We start from the raw sequence: 20,169 nt of genomic DNA, 5'->3' as shown, positions 1-20,169 counted from the left end.
AGACCGTCAGGCAGCGGGTTTTTGTGGTTCAGGCAGTTTTTGTGGCAAAACTCATGAGATATGAGGTGGCAGCAGCTATTGCTGCCTTTTGGTGAGAGTGATGGAGTTGGCCACCTCTCTCAGCAGGCTGCAGTTGGTACACTGCCTCCTCCCTTGGCAGTGATCAGTCTTAGGTGTTTGTCCTTCAGTGGCAGCTTTAATGTAACATCTCCAGAAGCTGGGGTTTAATTTAGTCTRTCCATCCCTCTGGAGTTAGCAGAAGCCTCGAGGCTTCCTCTGTCAGCAGCACAGCACCAACAAATCCCCTCAGGATGTCTGTGTGACCATGGATGCCTTTCCCAGCGGCTCCTGACCCGTGTCTCCCCTCGCCTTGCAGATCACCGGCGTTATCCTCCTCGCAGTCGGCGTCTGGGGCAAGCTCACCCTCGGCACCTACATCTCCCTCATCGCTGAGAACTCCACCAATGCCCCCTACGTGCTCATCGGGACGGGCACCACCATCATCGTCTTCGGGCTCTTCGGCTGCTTCGCCACCTGTCGCGGCAGCCCATGGATGCTGAAGCTGGTGAGCAAACCCACGGGCCTTGGGAGGGGAGAAGCTTTTGAGGATGAATTGGGATTCCCCCCACCACCTGACAGATGTTGATGTAGCTTTTTAGCCTAGATTTTATCAATCTTCATGTTCAAAGTGTCTACCTTTTGGACAAAGTGGGGTAAAAGAATTGCTTTGCCAAAACCAGTCGTTGATTATAACTGTGTTTGGTTACACATGGCACATAGGCCCAAGTGTTTGGAGCAGGGTGGAATGCTGCTGCTGAAATGCTCTGTGAGTCATTCTACAATCATTCTGTTTTTCTGTGAGCCAGATAGATAAGTATATTTACAATCTTMAAGATGCCCAAGGCATCATAAATGTGAAATTCTTTTGAACTGTGTTTTAAGAGGTCAATTTAATACCATGATGTGAAATTAYGGAAAGAATAGTTGGTACCTCATAAAAACACCATGGCCTTTCTTTTTATCCTAATACTCACTAGGACAGAGCAACTCAACACCAAAAAGCAGAGCACTGTTTGGCCTCATCTCGAAAGCAGCAGGGGCTCAGAAGTGCAGCAGTTGTCCCCCTGTCCACTTCAACTTCTCTCTATATCAGTTTCTCTGTTCTGAGTTTTCCAGCTTACCTTAAAATTCAAAATAACTACAGATTAAATAAACTTATATGGTAAACTGTGTTTCTAGGCATATTTAGGAGCAAAATCCTACATGTGTAATAATTTGCAGGGTGGAAATACTACTTGTGAAGCACTGAAGTAGTGAGAAAGGACTTGACAGAACAGTGCATCTCCTGCTAGAGTATTTTGGGACTGATTTTCTAAGGAGATGGGATGATTTTTCTCAGTTTAAAGCAGTTTAAAGTGCATTTTAAAAAAAGAAAGGACATATTAAAGAGAGTTAATTTCCTCARATGATGGCAGGGAGGAAAGGGGAGAGGTAGCAGCTGCAGTTCCATCAGTTGGTAGCCAGCTGGCAAACACCTCACTGCTGTCTCTTGCCGGTGATGTGCTGCCAGGGCATGTGCAGAGCCTTGCTGGAGTTACTGCAGCCCAGATAGGAAAGGGATAAAGGTGAATAATGATATAAATCCATAGGAAATCAGGCTCTGCTGGTTGCTCCATAAGTCATGCAACTTTTTTAAAGGTGTGCTACTAACAGTAGCACRTGCTATTCCAAGCACATGGGTTTATTTTCATTGTACGTATGAAAAATATTTCTAAACTTTTCTTCTCTCCTGAACAGACAATTATTTGACAGCTGCATTAATTGGACTCATTTTTGTTCTAGTTCTGCCTTCACCGTTGTCCTCCTTTCTTCAATAACCTTCCATTAAAGCTAAACTTCCCTTTCTCCACTAAATCTTGCTAGGACTGCATTTAATTTAAAATGTTTCCTTTCTTGATTAACTGTTACTTAGCAGGTGAAGTAAAAACGTAATTTTCCCTCCAGAAGGTTAAGCCCCAACTTTAAATTTTCCTTTCCCACTTTGCATTTTTTCTTTACCTTCTTTATTTCTACCTAAATATATTTTTAATAGTTGGTGAGTGTCTACACTGAAAGCACTGTTTTCAAGGTTTATTTAGCTCCTGATCCAAATGCTGCACCTAAAGCCAAAAATGGATCTTGGCTCAGCAAAGTATTTGGACCATATGTCTAGTATTACTGTGAGAATATTTCCAGTGAAGTCAGTGTTTCAGTTCATTCATTGCAGAAACTTCAGAAATCAGGCAGCAAATCCCAATCTGGCAGTGAGGTAGATAAACATCCAAAACACCTGGGGAAGCCCATTTACCTCAGCAGAGCACCATGCAAGCAGGAAGGGTCTGTTTTTTATTCCTTGTTGCAAGATCTAAACCTGAGTGATTTGGATTCATCTCTGGCATGTGAGTGTGTTTTAATTTGTATAAGAATGCTAAGAAACGTGGGAGCAGAACTGTCTGAAAAGTTGGTAGTTAAGCAATATATCTCAGTTATGAGTTGTATAAACACATATACATTCAGCTCATAAGCTCTGTATCTCCTCCAAAAGACCTCTGGTTTCTTTGAAGGGTGCCTGGAGGGGAAAGTTGCATTTTATGTGATAATATGTGTGCTGAGACAAAAGCCTGTCATGCTCTGACTTCTCTTGCCTCCTGCCTTTTCAGTATGCCATGTTCTTGTCCCTGGTGTTCCTGGCTGAGCTAGTGGCTGGCATTTCAGGGTTTGTGTTTCGCCACGAGGTAGGTGGAAATGTGCTGAGTTTCATGTGGCAGTGCCTCCCTGGGCAGGAGCTGCTGAGACCTTCCCAGGAGCGTGGAGAATGTGTGGGGTGCTGAGCTTGGTGACTCCAGCACATCTCCAGGGATGTGGCTGCTGTGCAACAATAACTTGGGCAGCTCTTAAAAACTGATGTGATTCCAAAAGAAGGGATTTAGCCAAAGCTCTTGCCCTCAGCTGCCTGATGATTTATCTGGAGCTATCAGGTTTTGTGTGTCCACCGTGTAAGAACTTCTTTACCCTTTTACATAGGCTGAGGGCTGCAAAACAGATTAAATGCTTTTCTTAAACACAGCTTTTTCAGCCTGGGACGTGCTGGCTTATATAAGGCAGAGACCACTTCTGCATCAGACCAGAGTTGCTGTTTTGTAAATCTTTTTTTTTTTTTTTTTTTTGGGGGGGGCGGGGCGGGGGGTAAGGATGGGGGGGTGGGGAGGGAGTGGGATGGGATTTCATTTCTATCTTGAGAATAAGGAGAGATTAGAAGTAGAGTGAGGGAGGAAACTGGGACAGGAAGAAGCTTTAAGAAAGCACGATGGTCTAGATTTGTAGTAGCACTTCTGCTTTATCCACTGTAATCAGTCTATCTCTGGCTCTGAGTCTGTGGACCTACATGCCACTGGTGCTGAACCAGAGCGACCCCAGAGACCCTTCTTGTCTCTTCTCTTTATATTAGCTGGTTTTCAAGTCTTCTCTTTTGGCAAAACATTTCCATTGCTGCAGACTTTCCTGGTGTTCACCCTTGCAAGTGCTGGATTGTTTTTAATGTGGTCCTGAGGTGCCTGTCCAGTGCTGAGGATTCCCATTTCATCCCWCCTGACCTGCAGCAGCCCCAGTGTCAGACTGTTCCCTTTTGGGGGCCACAGCCACATGGGCTGCCCACACCAGCCCCTTTCCCCCACAGCCACAGTGCCATTCCTGCTGATGTGCCTGACCTTTCCCACCTGAGGGACCTTTTGTTTCTTACCAAATGCCTTTGGAGCTGGGGATGCCCAGTCAGAGGATTTATGTCTTCCTTTGGTGCCACTGGTTTGTTTCCCCAAAGTGTTTGCACAAGCTTTGGCTCCCACCTGGCATCCATGAGCAGGGAGAAGCACTCAGTCTCCTTCAGACTTAGYGCTGGAACAAAGTGTTTTCTTTATATACCTTTCTGATAGGCTAAGCCATTTCATGGTATTTTTTTTTTTTTAACATACCAGTTTGCTGGGTTAGTTTTTTTTTTGTGTCTGATAAACTCCACTGGAAAAAGTGCATGAATGACTCTCAACAGTTAAGAGAGAGCTCTGCCAGTTCTAAAAACACACTTGAAAATAGCTGGGAAGGGCGAGTTTGGGTGTCTCGTTAGGAAACTGGGAAATGCATTTGCTTCCTGCAAAAACTGCTTCAGGTGTTGTGCTTTGTGTTGCTCATGTGGGCTGATTTTCTTTTCCTTGCCCTCACAGATCAAGGATACTTTCCTTAGGACATACACTGAAGCAATCCAGAATTACAACAAGAACGATGAGCGGAGCCATGCAGTGGATAACGTACAGGAAAGTGTAAGTCTAAAATTGAATACCAAAAATTAGTCAGTAGAAAAAGCACAAATTCGGATTTGACCCCAGAACGTGAGGTTTGGATGCAGGCAAAATCAAAGGCTGGCAAAAACTGGTCCAAATAAAAAGTATTTCAGCTGAAATGCTTGCCCAAGATGCCTCAGTTTTGGTGGAAAAGCTGTCTGATACAGTCAGGGCCTGTCCCACTGGCTGGCTGTTGGTMTCAGATCTTGAATTGGGTTTAGGGAACAGTTTTATTTCTAAAGAACATGGCTTGTTCCTAAGGAAATTTGCCAGTAAGATTATAAAATGTTTTAAATTTGAGCCGGAAGAGAGAGGATTTTATAATCTAGCATCCTGCATCACTAACAAACTGCAGCAGTTCTCCTCACAAGTACAATGAGAGGCTACCAAAGGAGATCTAGTGAGTTAAGGGGAGAAACWGGGTATTTCCCCAGTATTTTCCCCAGAGGAAAAGTGAGTGGAAAAATGTGCTGCTGAGGTTGGCAGTGAAAGCTGTTCTGGAGGGATGGAGTAGGAGCTTGGTGGAGGAGCCTTTCTGACCCTCAGGGGGTGGTGGCAAGGCAGTGTGGAGCAGGAGCAAATGTCACAGCATGGCCACACCAGTTGGGGCTGCCACCCACAAGAGACCAAGTCCACCAGTACAACACAGAGTGATAAAATACACATTTCAGTTCCCTCTGGGAACCACACCATAGCAAGAAGTTGTTCCTTCAGTTTGCAGTGCATTCTATGAGCCATTTTGTTTTCCATATGATTGTTACTTGATGAAATGTCCATCTAATTATATTGATGGCATCTAGATCTTTAGAAATTGCAGCTGTTGTGCTGGACCCTTCAACATAGCTGAAATTGTCCTCTAACCTGGCTTCTYCCGGTTAGCAGATTGCTGCACTGCTCTAAACTGAGTATATTCTGCTGTCAAATTACTTGTTTGAATGATGTTAACCTGTATTTTAAATTTCTTATTCCTTGTAGTTGACCAAACTTAACAGTTCTGAGAAGTTGTTCAGTGTTTCTATCGTAGCAAAATGTTAATTTCATTCATAGTTCTGTTTTTACAGGAACTGCATTTTTAGGTCCTTTCCATGCAGAAAATTCAGCACATACTCCATATTTTTGAGTCTCTGTCTTCTAGCTTACAGTCTAAATCAGAACATCCTTCCCAATTTAGGGTTTTTTAGCTGACTTCATAGACACATCCTGTGAACATATGGTCTCTTTCTATTCACAGCTCAGTGAATTGTCCTAGAAATTATTTTGGTGAGCTCAAGAGGCTTCACCTTATTGATTTGTACTACTTTGAACCTTTGTATGTGTTACATGTAATTCTGTATAATGCTTTGAGATCTTGAATTTACAGGGTCATCTTTAATCAAATAAATAAGGAAATGARCAAAAATCMRATAGACCTTCAACTAAAAAAGATGGGCATTTGTAAAATTTTACAAAGAATAGTTCTTCTCAAAAAAAMCCTTCTTTTTAGCATGTCATCTGCTCTCATGTTCTGTAAATTACATCCCTGATCCTTTCATAATTAATGGGGCAGAGGTGGTATCTTCTTTCCCAAACTTGAGACACCCTGTTTTTATTTTGATTATGAGCTTATGAAGTGGGCCACRATAATTCTGTGCTAGTTTTAATTCTGTTTTGTTTTGTGTTTTAAACCAGCTGAGCTGCTGTGGCATTCAGAGCTACACCAACTGGAGCACCAGCCCTTACTTCTTCAAGCACGGCATCCCTACGAGCTGTTGCATGAACTCCAGTGACTGTAACACTCAGGACCTGCGCAACATGACCGTGGCTGCCACTAAAGTAAACCAGAAGGTACCAGTAATGTTGTGCAAGAGGCAGCTGTGACCCCATCCAGCACCCCAGTGGAGTGYGTGGCTGCTTGCAATTGCATTTCATTTCACAGGGTTGGTTGAAAATTTGTAAATAAGGCTGGAGTGGTGGTAAGGATGTGCTTAGTCCTGCTCTTGCTTTGTATTCTTTAAGATGGCCTTTCTCAAATCCAGTCCCAGGTGCAGCAGTTCTGAGAARACACAGGTGATTGGCAGTAAATGCTGTGGTTGGTGGGAACATTTGCTGTGAGTTAAAATCTTTGAACATGTGGGGCTGCAAGCACAGCACAGCAAGTGACTCTTTCCCTGGGGTCACCTGGAAGAGAGGGTTGGGAAAACAGAAATAGGGTTGAGAAGGCACGTTGGGAGAACAGGGAGAAAATTAATAATTGGAGAATGAAAATATAGAAAACACTAAGAAAGGGAGGAATAAAGGGAAAATAATGCAGCATCTAAACTTTAGACATTGTGCTGAAGAAATGCAGCTCAAGTTATTGCTTTAAGTGCTAGTGCAGTATCAATTCTTTTTCACTTGAGATTTGCAAGAGAGGGAACASTTTGTTGATAAAAGGAATAATATTGTAGCCAAATCACTATTCTGAGTTGCAGCATAGCTTAGTCAGACTTAAGGATTATTTTCTGTTCTGTTTTTATTTTCAGAGTTGCATTTTTAAAATAAATAGAAGTCCTGAGTAGACAACAGAGGAAATATTGCCTCTTCTGTTTCTGTCCTTTTCACCTCAGTCATCTGTGACTCAGAAGGTTGGGCTGGTGGCTGARCACAGCCTGAAACATCTTTGAAAAMCAGTCAAGTAGACAACATTTTCTGGCATGTATTGTAAAAGGGATACTAGAGGATTATTTTCCACTAAGCTTTTCTTCTTTTGCAATGGTTTAATGAGAGCAACTTGTTGCAGACATATGTGGAACATCAGTGGTGTCCATTGGTTGAGTAACTCACAGTCACCACYAGCAGTAATTTTGCATGAGTGTGGAGGGTGAGCCACTCTGTCCAGCTGCTCTTTGTGGGTTTGTGGTACCTTTATGTTTCTGTAGAAGTGGAAGGAAGGCGAGAGGCAGGGCAGGGTGGATCTGGGGCATGTGCAGTGCAGACAGCACCCACTGCAGGCTTGGTGCCTCCTGGGCAGCCCACCCTGAGCCCCTGCTCCTTTTCCCAGCAGGAAAGCTTTCTGCTCTGACTGCTGTTCCAGCAGCAGGTCCCAGCTCTGCWGTTTGGGACAGCCCTGCACCCTGAACCTTTCTTTGCACAACCATCTGGGTACCATTTGCATTCCCAGCACTGATCTGGTGTTTCCCCCAAGTGCCAGGCTTGCTCTGCGTGCACAGGGAAATCCCTGCCCCACTTTTGAGTTCCCYGTGGCACAGGATGCCTGCTGAATTGTAGGAAGAGACTGAGGGATGAGAGTGTGGTAGACCAGGGCTAGTAATACACTTCAGCCATTCCTGTTCCTTGCTCTCCTGTAAATGCACAACTCAGAAAAGGGCTGCTGATTCTTTGGAAAATAGTTGAAGTAATTACTTGATTTAATTATCTAGGGGAAATTTGGATGTTTGGAAATTTGTTGGKTTTTTTTCTCCTTTTCTGACATAGCCACTGATAATGAAAAGTTGCTGATTTCTGTTTAGCAGTTATGAGATCTTGGATTCAAATGTCCAGACATTTGAGCAAAGTGGGATGCTTCTGAAAGGCGCATGGGAATAAAAAGCAAGCAGGAGGAAATGTTTGGCCCTATCCTTTCACTTCAGATAGGTAGCAAACATCATTGCCTCTGACCAAGCCCCTTGCTCGTCTTGGAAACAGGCCTTTTGCTCTCTGTGTGGTGGAGAAAAAGGAAAATATATAATGCCTGTGTTGTGAAAGACCCTTCTCACCATGCCTCTGGACAAGTATATTTGGATTGCATCTTTTGGTGGACCTTACAAAAGTATCAGTAAGACGAGTTCTCTATGAGCTAATCAAATTACTAGCAGTTTCTAAGCACTAATAATGAATTAACCAAAGAGGATTAAACTAATTATATAATTACAGGACTAAAAGACAACATTCCTGGATTTTCTCTGCCAGTTCTGACCCTAACTTCCTCAGTGACCTTGGGTTAATTATTTAGGCTCTCTGTTTCTTCATCTCAGATGGCACTAATACCTAACTTTAAGAGCTGTCATTAGGATTAGCTAATTAATGTTCATATAGTACTTTTAATCACAGTTCTTTACCAAGAGGCCTCAAGAGCTATTTCTCTCTAAAATCTTAAGAAAAGAACAGTTACATGGAGTCAAGAAAGATCAGATCCTTGCTGAACTGTCCCTTCTGTGCTCTGGATCTCTGGATCAGCACCCAGAGGTGCCCACATGGTGCTTCCCACMCCTCTGTCCTGTATTGCAGCTCGTGGGTGCTGCTTTCACTCTTAGTCCATGCACAGCAAGGGCTGAGCAATCCCAACATGTGTAAGCCTTGTACTTCAGTAAACAGATTATTGTGACTTGGGAAAACAGTCTTCAAGTGAGGAGACATTGCGTGTTCTGTTAATAAGATCTTCTGGCTCCCTCAAAATACCACTGTGCTTCAGTGTTGCATCTCTTGAAGGCTCTTCAACAGAGTAATTTCAGAGGAGAACATTGGGCTGTGTCAGACAGAATGAAAATGCTGCTTGAGAAGTCTAATCTCATTGCATAACACGTAAGACAAACTGTAGAAGCTTGATGGGTTAAATAAGCAAGAATCAGAACTTGAATCAGACTTACTGTACACTGTGGTAAAACATGGTTAAGGTTAATATCTACATTTCAGAATATAAACATTTCAGAACTGAATCACGCTGTGCTGGTCCTCAGCTGCTCTTAGGTTCAGCACTTCATTACTCCCAGGATTAAATGTCTTCTGATGTTATAAAAGAGGTTAAAGAAATTGTACAATTTATTTCATGAATGCCCTGTCTCTTATAAAGGACACTGATATTCCTTCTTGCTGTTATATTTTGTTATCACCTGRTGCTCTGAGGTCATAAAGAGCTTCTACAGTGCTTTCAGAATGAGGGGTGTGTGAATGTAGGGGAAATGTGGAGACACTTCTGCCTTAGGGAACAGGGATCCAAACTGAGAAAGTGTTGTTTCTGAGTTCCAACTTCTGATAAAGTGGATAAAGTTATAATGTATAAAATTCCTTAGGATTGGTCTTCAGCCAGAGTGGTGTTGGTCATTTGAGGAWGGGGGCAAAGGGGGCTGAGCAGTGACTTTGGATTGTGTGGACAGATGGGTTAATAATGAAAGAAAAAATAGATGTCATCTTTCTTTTTTTTCTTCAAGTAATTGTGTCACTTGTTTAGATTAATTTAGGCACCACAAACTAGGAAAGTTAATTTCAAATCCTTTTCTGAGGGGTTTCATAGGTGAGGGGAGAAATTTGGTAAACATTATTGTACTAAAGGGGAACATTTCAAAAAAGTATCAAAGAGAAGGGCAGATATTGTAGATGAATCCTCYTGCCCCAGTCTGGGCCATGAGTTGAGGCCTGAGGAAGCAAGTCAGCTGAGAGAAAAATTGGTTTGTGGAGCAGGACAGGGAATTTTATRTCCAAGGGCAAATGAACCAAGAAAATTCATATAAAACCCTCAATAACTTCGTTACATGGTTTAAAGTTACATACTACTTAGTGCCTTGCCTGTGTTCTTTRATGGGTAAAGGCAAACAGAATGCCTCAAGGGACACTTCATTAAATATCTAGAGTATTAGGAAATCCAGCATCATCATTTATTCATTTTTGACATCTGCTTTGTATTACAACATTGGCTTATTATTACTGGTTTGGTTTCAGATCAAAACTATATTGTTTTAAAATTGACTTCCTTTTAAAAGACCCTTAAAATGAGTGCAACATCACATTTAGCTCTTAAAAGTACTGAAATGCATTTGTTTCTAAAAGGAACTGTTTTTGCCACCACTCCACATCTTTCACTGAGAATTGCTATTTAAAAAAAAAGGTGACATTGTTGGAAATCACAGCAGAAATACTGTCTAGCCAGAGTTCATTTTAAATGAGAAATTTGTATGTATGCATTCATGGCAGGGAAGGTCAATACAAGGAATGATGATGTTTGTTTTCCAGGGCTGTTATGACTTGGTGACCAGTTTTATGGAGACAAATATGGGAATCATAGCTGGAGTGGCTTTTGGGATTGCATTCTCACAGGTAAGTACATAAGCACTCCCCTTCCCCCCTTTTTCTCCCCCTGTTTTTCTTTACCTGGACTTCAAGGAAGGAAGGATTATAGAAAGGSACTGAACTCAGCATGCTCATTAGTCCTGAGGTCATCTGTTCATTGATTTTCTTTTTTTCAACTTAAATGAAGTTTCTCCTTGGGAATATCAGTTACGGTTGAGCTAATGACTAGCTCAAGGAAAACAACTTGTCCCTCCACTGGGTCAAATAGAGGTTAACCCAATAAAACATTGGCTTAAATGGAGCATAAACAGCTAAGAAGACAAATAGCTTATCCATTGTTTGGGCAGGCTCCTATCTTCTAAGTACTCTTATTTGTTCTTAAACGACTCAAGAATTCAAACRAGTGCTCCTCCAGGCCTCCCCATCCTGGACCTGGAGCCTGGAGGGGACATTTCGTGACAAATTCTATTTATTTTCCTTTTAACACTGAACACTGACAAATGTTAAGTCTGCCAAAATCAGATTGTTTAACCAGCTCCTTGTCTGCACCRAAAGGAGTGTGGCACAAAAGGAGAGCTAAGAAGGGGTTTTCTGCTCCATAATACTCAAACTGCCTTTTTGTAGACAGGAGTTGGGGAAATAAAGGTCTGAGAATGTTCTGATCAAGAAGGGGCAGAAAAACACCTGCATCTTTCAACAAGAGGCTCCTTTGTACTGATCACTTCATGTGTGATGGCAAGGACTCTCCTGGAAATACAAAAAATGAGAGAAATGGAAATATGGACAGTTGAAAACTGTCCCCAAGGCATGCAGAAAACGGCCTCCATATCCTCCCTATCAACATATGCACAATCTCAGGGAGCCCTAAAATTGTCTGGGCTCAGACTGGCTGACTGCCCTGCTTTGGGCATACCTGGAAGCCTTGTAGCCAAGATTTTGGATGTGAGGAGCCCATGGTTTGGGCTGCCAGCCAGTTTTGTGTGGGTGGAAATGTTGGTTCATCACAACACAAGCTGCCCAGAGCAKGTGCCTGCATGTCAGGTTTTTGGGATCTAGAAAAGGTGAACACTCTGGATCTGTTTGTGCGTGGATGAAGGGCAGTCAGGGGTTTTTGGTTTTTTTGAATAGGCTATTCTAGTTCTTGTTGAATGATTTCAGCATTGATACTCTTCTCCAGCCTTGATTATGGCTTGATTACTGCTATAGGACTCTGAGGTCAGGTTTCAGTTTGGATTCTAGACAGCCAGAAGGCTATAAAGCATATTTTTAAATGCCTTGTGTAAAGGTATCCAAAATAAAAATGAGRTGAGTAGAATTGTAAAATCTGCTGCTGGGGCAAAGGTCTCAATCAGGACCAATACTACCTGAAAGCCTTTAATGGATGTTTCATAGCAGGCTGCAGGTAGCACAGGCTGCAAGGCATTTTGTCCCTGAAACTGAGGGAAAAACGAGGAGTGTTTTGATGTGGTGTTGGCATCTCACCCTGCTGGTGGCACCCTGAGCCCTGCTGCCAGGTGGGGATGTCACTCCCCAGTGCAGGCACTGAGCTGTGACACTGCAAGGACGTGCCCTGCTGCTTGGGGTGTGAGCAGACAGACACAGAAAAAGGAGGAGAAAGAGGCTGCAGAGGAGGGAAATGCAGCTCTCCCGGGCTGTGAAGAATAGAAGGTGGCCAGTTGTGATTTACTGCCTAATCTGTTTGGCTGGGCCCAATTAGGGACAGTGTTTACAAATTGATTTCAGGTTAACAGGGCTGGCAGAAATGCCAGGCAGGGCTCCAGCTGCAGGCAAGGTGCTGCTGTTTCTGCTGAGGATAGGTTTAATCTAAATAAAAGACAAATTAAATCATGTTGCTCTTGTACAGTAAAGTGTGCTCAAGGGCCTTTCCTTCAGGTGATTTGTTAGGTGTTGACTATCGTGGGGAATGAATGTGCTGATGCCCAGAAATAGGGAAGGTTGATGTAATGGCATTGCAAATCTTACAGGCCTGGCACAGACCTCCCCATCAGAGTCAAGAGTTTTTTTAAAAAACAATGTTGCTGACCTTGTCTGCTCTGCTCCTCGRGTTTGAAATAATAACAATAAAATAAAATTTGATTGTTTTTGGATTTGGATTCTGATGCTGACTTCCAGCTGGAATAATTTCAGTTTAGCAGATGCTCTTCAGAGCAGAAAAATTATTTCTGTCTTGTGCCCAGCAGAGAATAAAATTATGCAAATGGCAGAGATGATGAAGAGTTGTGCCTAGATAACACTACAGTGCAGGCATTGGCTGAAGGAATGCAAGAGACACTGGAGGGGTTTGTAGAGTGTGAGTAGGGGATACTCAGTGCAGTGTTCAGGCCATATTATTCCCTTTGTGCCAGAGTACTGGAAATCAGGTGCTCTCCACATGCTCTGAACCAGTTGTGGGGCAGATACAATTCCCATCATTYCCAGATTCATTCCCATGCAGCCACAGACCCTCTCCACACTGCAGCATCCACCTGCCCTCTTTATTGTCTCATTGTGAGTAGCTCTGTTGGAGCATGGACACAGTTCTGGTGCACTCATCATTCACCCTGCCTGCTGCAACCCCTCCCTGAGCACAGGGGGGCTGAGACTTGCTCAGGGGTCAGGGAGTGSATCCACATCAGCATCCAATATGTGACATGAAATGTGGTCTGAGACTGGGTTGTTTCTAAAGCCTAACCACTGTGGAGTCAGTGTGGAAGTAGGATCTGTGCCAGAGGTACACCACAGCACGGGGGACTGACACAAATAAGTGACATGACATAGAAAATTGTACCTTCTAAAATAGAGCCAGAGAACCTGCATGCTTGGAGATTTGCATTTTGAGAATATGGCAAGGTAGATCACTGAGCTAAACAATTATTCCTGATGGATTAAACCACCCCCAGTTTTAGCTTTCCTGATGTGCTGATGAATTCCAAGTTAGTTCAGCACATTTCTATTTATAGAAATTCTCCCAAAGAATGAAAAATGGTAGCTATACCAAGACCCAAAATAAAATGGAAATTTAAATTACAATTCAGTTTCTTTCTCCTCAGTATAATAAGGTGTAATAAATATGTCATGCAAAACAGCTTCCAGTCAGTGGTAACTCCTACAGAATAACTGCATTTAAAAGCCAGTTATTATGTGTACAGTAGGRATAAGACTGCTAGGAAATATGCTGTGGATGGTTTTCAGTGGTTAGGACTAAAATGTGCCTGTGACTCCTAGAAACCATGAGAAATTCATGTATTCTGCTTGCTGGAATGACCTGTGGCCAGCAGKATGGTAGTACAGGAGACACACCTGAGGGTTGTGGGTTTCCCAGCTGTCTGAACCAAAGAATTTGTCAGCATTTTCAGGTTTCCTGTGGCAAGACCAGAGTGCAGCAATCTCTCAGTTTTCTGTATAATAGCTCAGAAGACCAAAATAATCTCAGGGGAAAGGGAAGAAAGGAAAAAAGTGGAGAACAAAAAATGCAGAATCAAGTCTGGCATCTTAGCACTCAAAAATCAAGACAGTAAAATAAAATAAATGAATAAGTGGATARAAGTTGAGATGGGGCATTTGAGAGGCAATGGGAGTGCAAGGAAATGAATGCAGSTCCCAGCAGCAGTTTCTTTGTGGGAATCCTTTAATGCCAATTCTTTTSGTTTTTCAAAGGAGCTGCAGGGACCTGGTGCACAATAGGATAAGGGGCTTCCTCCTGCCTGAAGAGCAGAGGAGGCAAGTGATGGAACAAATACAGAGAGCAAGGCAGGGTGGAGAGCACTCATTTGTGCTGCACAGCCTGGGAGCCTCTRGCCTGACTTAAATGCAGAGGACTGCAGTTATGCTGTAATGAAAGAGCACCGTGAAGAAAATTCAGCAGCTCAGTACAATATTGCCTCTTCTTGGCTACAGGAGGGACAGTGCTCTTGTGGTTAAACCTGGAAGTATCTGCACCTTGGRAAACACATGGTTTTTAATGTGTTCATAGTATTTCTAAAATATTTATTATAGCTCTTCTGTGTCCTGGTAATACTTGGAAATGCTGTATGAAATGTGTATGCAATGGCTTGATGTGCCTGTCATTATTTTTGAAATACAGAGCTAAATATTATGTCATTATGAGCACTTAAATGCCTAAACCAGCCTAAAGTCAGAGCCAAGAATTAGTAAGTGGGGCAAAGATCATAAATGTACATTCATGAATAATCTTCCCTTTGTCTTGGGAGTGAGTTGAGTAAAACAAAACACCATTACATGCCTGCAGATGCTACAAAATTCAGACACACCGATTATTAGAGTTACAGGCACAGAAAAATCACAAATTAAAGGTAGCTGAGGAGATCTGCTTCAGCTAAAGGGGGAAAGAAAAGCCCATGGCTTTCTATTTGTAKAGGCTCATGCATCCTTCCCCTTGTAAACCTGACAGAAGCAGCAGATCGTGGTTGAGAAGAAAAGTGGCTGTAATCTGAGCTTGTGATGGGGAAATAAACAAAAAACTTCAATGTATTTMCATTCTTGGCCATTTTAGGATGAGAGAGGAATTGATTTGGGTCTGGGCTGGAATTTGCTCAGGGAAAATAAYTTGGATGAAATATGCTGCAAAGTTCATCTTACTGAGAAATGCTGTAGGGTAGAGAAGTAACTCCTGAGGCCAGCCAGGGAAGGTGAGAAAAGACTGAAAAACACCACAAACACAGAAAAACAACAGTGAAGGAGGTGGGACAGGGCCACACAGAGRCACTCACTCTGTCTGGCCTGTCAAAGCATGGAGAAATACAGACCACTGTGCAAACCAGAAATCTCATTCTCCAAAGCAGGACTGAGCTAAAGATTCAGTGCATGAGTCAGCTGTGGGAGTGTCCAGTGAACCTACAGAATGTGGTTCATTTTCAGCAACACCTTCAGCAATTGATTATATTATCCTTCCAGTGGCAGGAGTATTTAAGATGGAATCCAAAGCCCAGCCAGACAGTTCTGGCATCCTCATGGTTCATGGTCCATTCCTGCCTTAACACCCCCTAGAGAAGCTGAGTAGAAAAGGCAACAAGATGGCTAAAATGTCTTTTGKTATCAAGTGAGATTTTCAAAGCTGAGGAGGGTGTTCACCACTCACATCTCCTTTGGCTACTAAAAATACAGCCCCTGGATCCTGGCAGCTTTGGGTTTTATTGAAGGTTGCTCAGGAGATGGTATCTGTTCCCCACCTCTGGTTATAACCATGGCAGTGTTATCCTTGGTATTTGGTGCCAAAATCAGGGGGTGCACGTGGGGAACAGGAGGGTTCTGCCAGCTTTTAAATGGGACTCTGTGCCCTTTAGAGATTCCCTGGACAGTGAACAGGAAATGGAGCAAATGTCTGGCAAAAAAAAAAACATGGTCTGACAAGGACTGTGGCATCTTAGAGGCAGGAAACAGTTCAAGCAGATTTGAGTTACCCTGGCTTGGTCTTGCTCTGGGTTGATGCCAGCCCCAATCACGCAATTTCTGGTACAGAAGATGTGTTTTGATGAGGATTGTGTTAACAGGGCACTGCCTGGTCTAGGGGAAGGGACAGGAAATCCCGAGGAGTGAAATAGGAGGAGCCAGTTTGGATGAACAGCCAGGCATGCTCTGAAGGAGACAGCCAGAGATGGTGTTTGTGGGCACAGCTGGAGCCACTGTGACAGCCCTTGCTTGGAACCAGGTCCAGGGAAACCCTGCCCATCACCTGACACAACTTTCTTGCTCATCTTCTTAGCCAGGGATGAGCTGTAACAGTYTGGATATGCTCAGGAGTTAATTAATTGACCAACCCCAATGAGAAAAGCGAGGTTGAATTATTTACAGCATATTAACAAAGTTGGCACACGCAGGAAACACTGAGAAACTGCAGCAGACGARACATTGAAAAGACTGAGTGCTTATTGACAAGTGGAAGCCTGGGATCTGTTTTCAATAATCTGAGTGACAGCCAAAGGAATAGCGAATGACTTTTTAAAAATTTATTTCCAGATTTATAGCRCTCATTGCTATGGTGCTGCATCACTTGTAAAGGAAGCATAACCAACTATTTTGAGGCATCAGGAAGTTTTTCCCTGGCACACTGATAAAGAACTTAAAGGGACCAGCAGCTTTCGGGAGTGATGGGTGCTGGTGAGGGACYCAGGTAGAGCTTGCAAGCGAAACACATGCTGCCAGTTCATTCATCCATGTCTGGCCAGGAACTGAAAAATACTAAACGGGATTGAAAAATACCAAAAAGGCATGCTGCCTGTCAAATAAAAGATAAGAATCAAGAGGAAGCCCTGGCAAAGAAAGATGAGAGATTTTAATGCTGTTTTTCTGATTAGAGCAGTCCTTAAAATAGGGCATAAATGCATTGTGCATAATAGCTCTGGAACATGAAATACTTTTAATTACCAATGCTTTGCATCGATGTAATCTAACTTAGATTCTATTTTGTGCCTGTCTTTTCTGGAACAGTTGATCGGGATGCTGCTGGCATGCTGTCTGTCCCGGTTTATTACTGCTAACCAGTACGAGATGGTGTAACAAGGTGAGCTTTTCCCTTTTTCTGGGCGGTAATGCYACAAAAGCCCAGGTCTGTTGTGGGTGTACTGCTTCCACTGAAGACAGCGAGCAAGTTTTACATGCTGAGAATTAAACCTTCCCGTGGACTTCTTTGCTTTGGGATTTTCTTCCTAATATTGTCTCTGGTGGGGAAAAAATGGGGAAAAACACAGTGTTGAGTGTTTCGTTTTTTTTGAAAAGAGAGAGCGAAACATCTGCTGTGACTACTGTTAGCAACCAAAACAACCCACTTGTTGGCTTTTTTTTTTCTCTTTCCTGTTTCTTTTATCCTCCCCGCTCTCCAGTCTTTCAAGAAGTGTGGAGTCCAGAGCCTGTGTGAAGACCAGGAGCTGCAGAATCGGAGAAAGACTGACATGAATGTTCTAGCACACACTGTCTCTCGCACGCACGCACGCACGCACACCCCCACGAGCAAGCCCGTGCGCGCACACCCCACCTCCCGAACTGTCCCATGCGTAGTGTCCCATTCTGTGAAGTTCCACGGTGCCACCGAGAGCAGCCAGGGCCCCTCGGCCCCCAGCCCCAGCCCCCATCCCCGCGGCTCGGCGTAGGACGGCACCGTCTGTATGTTCTTGGTCACACAGTAGTTGCATCGTAAGTTAACAAAGGTAACTCATTAACAGCATTGATCGGGCTGTGCATGTAGTGACTGGAGGGCCTAATTAGCCTTTCACCATGGTTAATAAGTGTTGCACACGTTCATATAAACYGGTATATGAAATATATATTCTTTTGGTTTTATCTTAATTTCTTGTTTCGTTTATTGCTTTACTAAGGTTTCCATCCTTTCCCCCTTCCCCGCGCCTGTCCCCCCCTTTCCCCAAAAAACAAAGGAATCGGTAACATAACATAAAGATACTTGAAAATGATGTTTAAAATGTTGTGCTTGAAGGGAACTGTTATTCCTGATGTTCTTCTACATCTTTGATTCTTACTCAGTGTTGTATGCCTAGTGCGTATCCCGGTAGGCTTTGTCTAGTGCATTTTGCCTCGGAACCTGATCCTGTGTAATACTGTTATTAAGCTGTGTTGTTGCTTACTGTGAAGGCAGAAATTTTTGCTCCCTTTTATTTTTATTACGTAGTTATGAACTAATTGAACTGTGCTGTACTGCGGCCTTCATACTTTTTTCCTGTTCTTTTTTTCTTTCTTTTTTTGCATTGAGGTTGCAGCCACCAAATACGTTGTTGAATCAAATCGAAGTAAAAACACACACGCAAACAAACAAAAAAAAAAAGAAAAAAAAATCACAAAAAAACAGGCATATGAAATATTTTTGGGGGAAAGCAAAAGTTTAAAACCTTTTTAAAAAAAAATAGGACTTTTTTAATAATGCCTCTGTCTAGCATGCCAACGAGAATGCATTGATATTGTGAGTATTTGTGATATACGTATTAATAAATGGAACCATTACAGATTTCTAGCTGCTTCCTTTTCRTTCTTTAGTCATAAGAAAACTCTTTTTTGGGAGGGGTGGGATGTGAACGTGAAAGACCCAGGCCTGGCTTGGTGTGACATGTCTTTATGCATTTTTTAACAACTAATTGCTTGTCACAGAAAAATGTTACTACACTGAGAAGAGGGGGGAAAAAAGAGAGAAAGAGCTGGAATTGTTTCAAAACTCCTAGAAAAAACCTTCCACAGCTGGTTACACCACGTGACAAATACATACCCTCTGCTTTGCAATTTTTCTTCTTGTGACTGTTAAAAATCTGCAGTGTTTAATTATCCCATCCTTAGTGCTGTGAACGATTTTGGCATTCAGATTTCTCTCTGATTTTGGTGAGAAAGGGAGGAACAGAGATTTGGGGTTGGTGGGGTAGTTTGTGGAAAGGCAGGCAGTTACCTCTTTCTCATTTGAATAAATGAAACATCGCAGATCTGACAGCAAACCCATGACAGTTTGAACCTGGGAATTTTGGGGCAAGCAGTGTGGACAAGAGAGAGAGACTTGAGAAGTTCTGGTGGGGGGGGGGGAGCTGTGCAGCTGCTGGAGCCCCAGTCCTTCCTCTGTCTGTCTGTCTGTCTGTCTGTCTGTCTGTCTGTCTGTCCATCCCTCAGTGCCTGTGACCCCCTGCCCGGGGTCTGCCCTGCCTGGTGCCTCCAGCATCAGATCCTGGTGAACCTGAGTGGTGCTGCCATGGTCAGTGCACTCCCACCCACTGCTCTAAAAGGATTCACAACCACACAAGCAAAAACCTGCCAGCGACTCCTGAAAATCCCAGTAGCATCCTCTTTGGCCTTATTCAGAGTGCACTTCCAGAGCAGSAAAAAGAGCTTTGCAAATAGAAGAGGAAGCTGGTCCCCAAATTTAAATCTGCCCTCGATAAAACATCTGCATGAGGGAGTGAGCCATCTTTAAAGGTGGAGATGCCAGTACAGGTCCTGTTTCTATGCTGGGCAGCTAAGCAGGACGCTGCTGGGGACAAAGCCACTCGGCAGGTCACAGCACTCACATTTGCAGCCTCTTCTGAGGGCTTAAAAACAGTCACAGCCGCTCGCTCGGTTGCTGGGGCTACGCGGTGCTGGAGCGATGCCCTTCTCCTGTAGGCACAGGATGTTCACAGAGCGATGTTTTTCCATGCCAGAAAGAACTGGCCCACCAGCTGCCCCAGTTTCCCTCCTCTATTCACTCTCGGGCAGGTTTCCCCTTGCCCCACGGAAGGGAGGGATGTGGGTGAGGCCACCGCCTCCTCCTTCAGGAGCCACCAGTGACCTTCCGGAGTGGAAAAGCACCAGCCTCTCCTCGGTTTTCTGGGTGGTTTTTTTTTTTTTTTTCCCTTTTCATTTTCCTGAAAGAAAGAGCTGTTTGTGCCAAGAGCTGTTCCTTTTGAAGATGCTGATGTTGGGTGACAGGTCAGCAGGCCCCCAAACGTGCCCGTCCCCATTCAGTAAAGCATGTGCTGGGCTTTAAGGCGTAAGCGCTGAATTAAATCCATTCAGCAAAGCCCTTCAGTGCGCGCTCGATTGTTTCCCTCAGCGCAGCGCCACTCCTGCTATTATGGGGTAGGTGTGTTAATTGGGCTCTTGGCAGCTTCCCTGAGGAGGATCCGGCTGCTGAAGGAGCTGCCAGGGGCTTCCCTGGAGAAATCCCCCTGGCTCGGGCTGGGACCACCCAGGCTGCGCTGGCTGGAGCATCCCCCGCGCTCCCTCCGCTCCTCCGGGAGCAACAAGTGGGGTATTTTTTGATGTAGGGAACAAAGCCGGAGCTGCCGAGAACGGG

General features: G+C 43.7%; 1 protein-coding gene across 1 annotated transcript; it reads left to right on the top strand.

Moving 5' to 3' along the window:
* Positions 1 to 376: 376 nt before the first annotated feature.
* TSPAN7 (tetraspanin 7) lies at positions 377 to 18,359 on the top strand (the record flags this gene model as incomplete). Its single annotated transcript, XM_057387489.1, has 7 exons — positions 377 to 565; positions 2,700 to 2,774; positions 4,254 to 4,349; positions 6,039 to 6,194; positions 10,335 to 10,418; positions 16,839 to 16,911; positions 17,231 to 18,359. Coding segments are annotated over 6 exons (669 nt in total), but the record flags the coding sequence as incomplete, so codon positions are not given.
* Between the last annotated feature and the right edge of the window lie 1,810 nt (positions 18,360 to 20,169).

This window comes from Malurus melanocephalus, unplaced genomic scaffold (assembly GCF_030028575.1).
Source record: "Malurus melanocephalus ecotype Western Australia unplaced genomic scaffold, MMel_1.1 scaffold_1227, whole genome shotgun sequence".
NCBI lineage: Eukaryota > Metazoa > Chordata > Aves > Passeriformes > Maluridae > Malurus > Malurus melanocephalus.
This window is presented reverse-complemented; position numbering and strand designations above follow the sequence as displayed.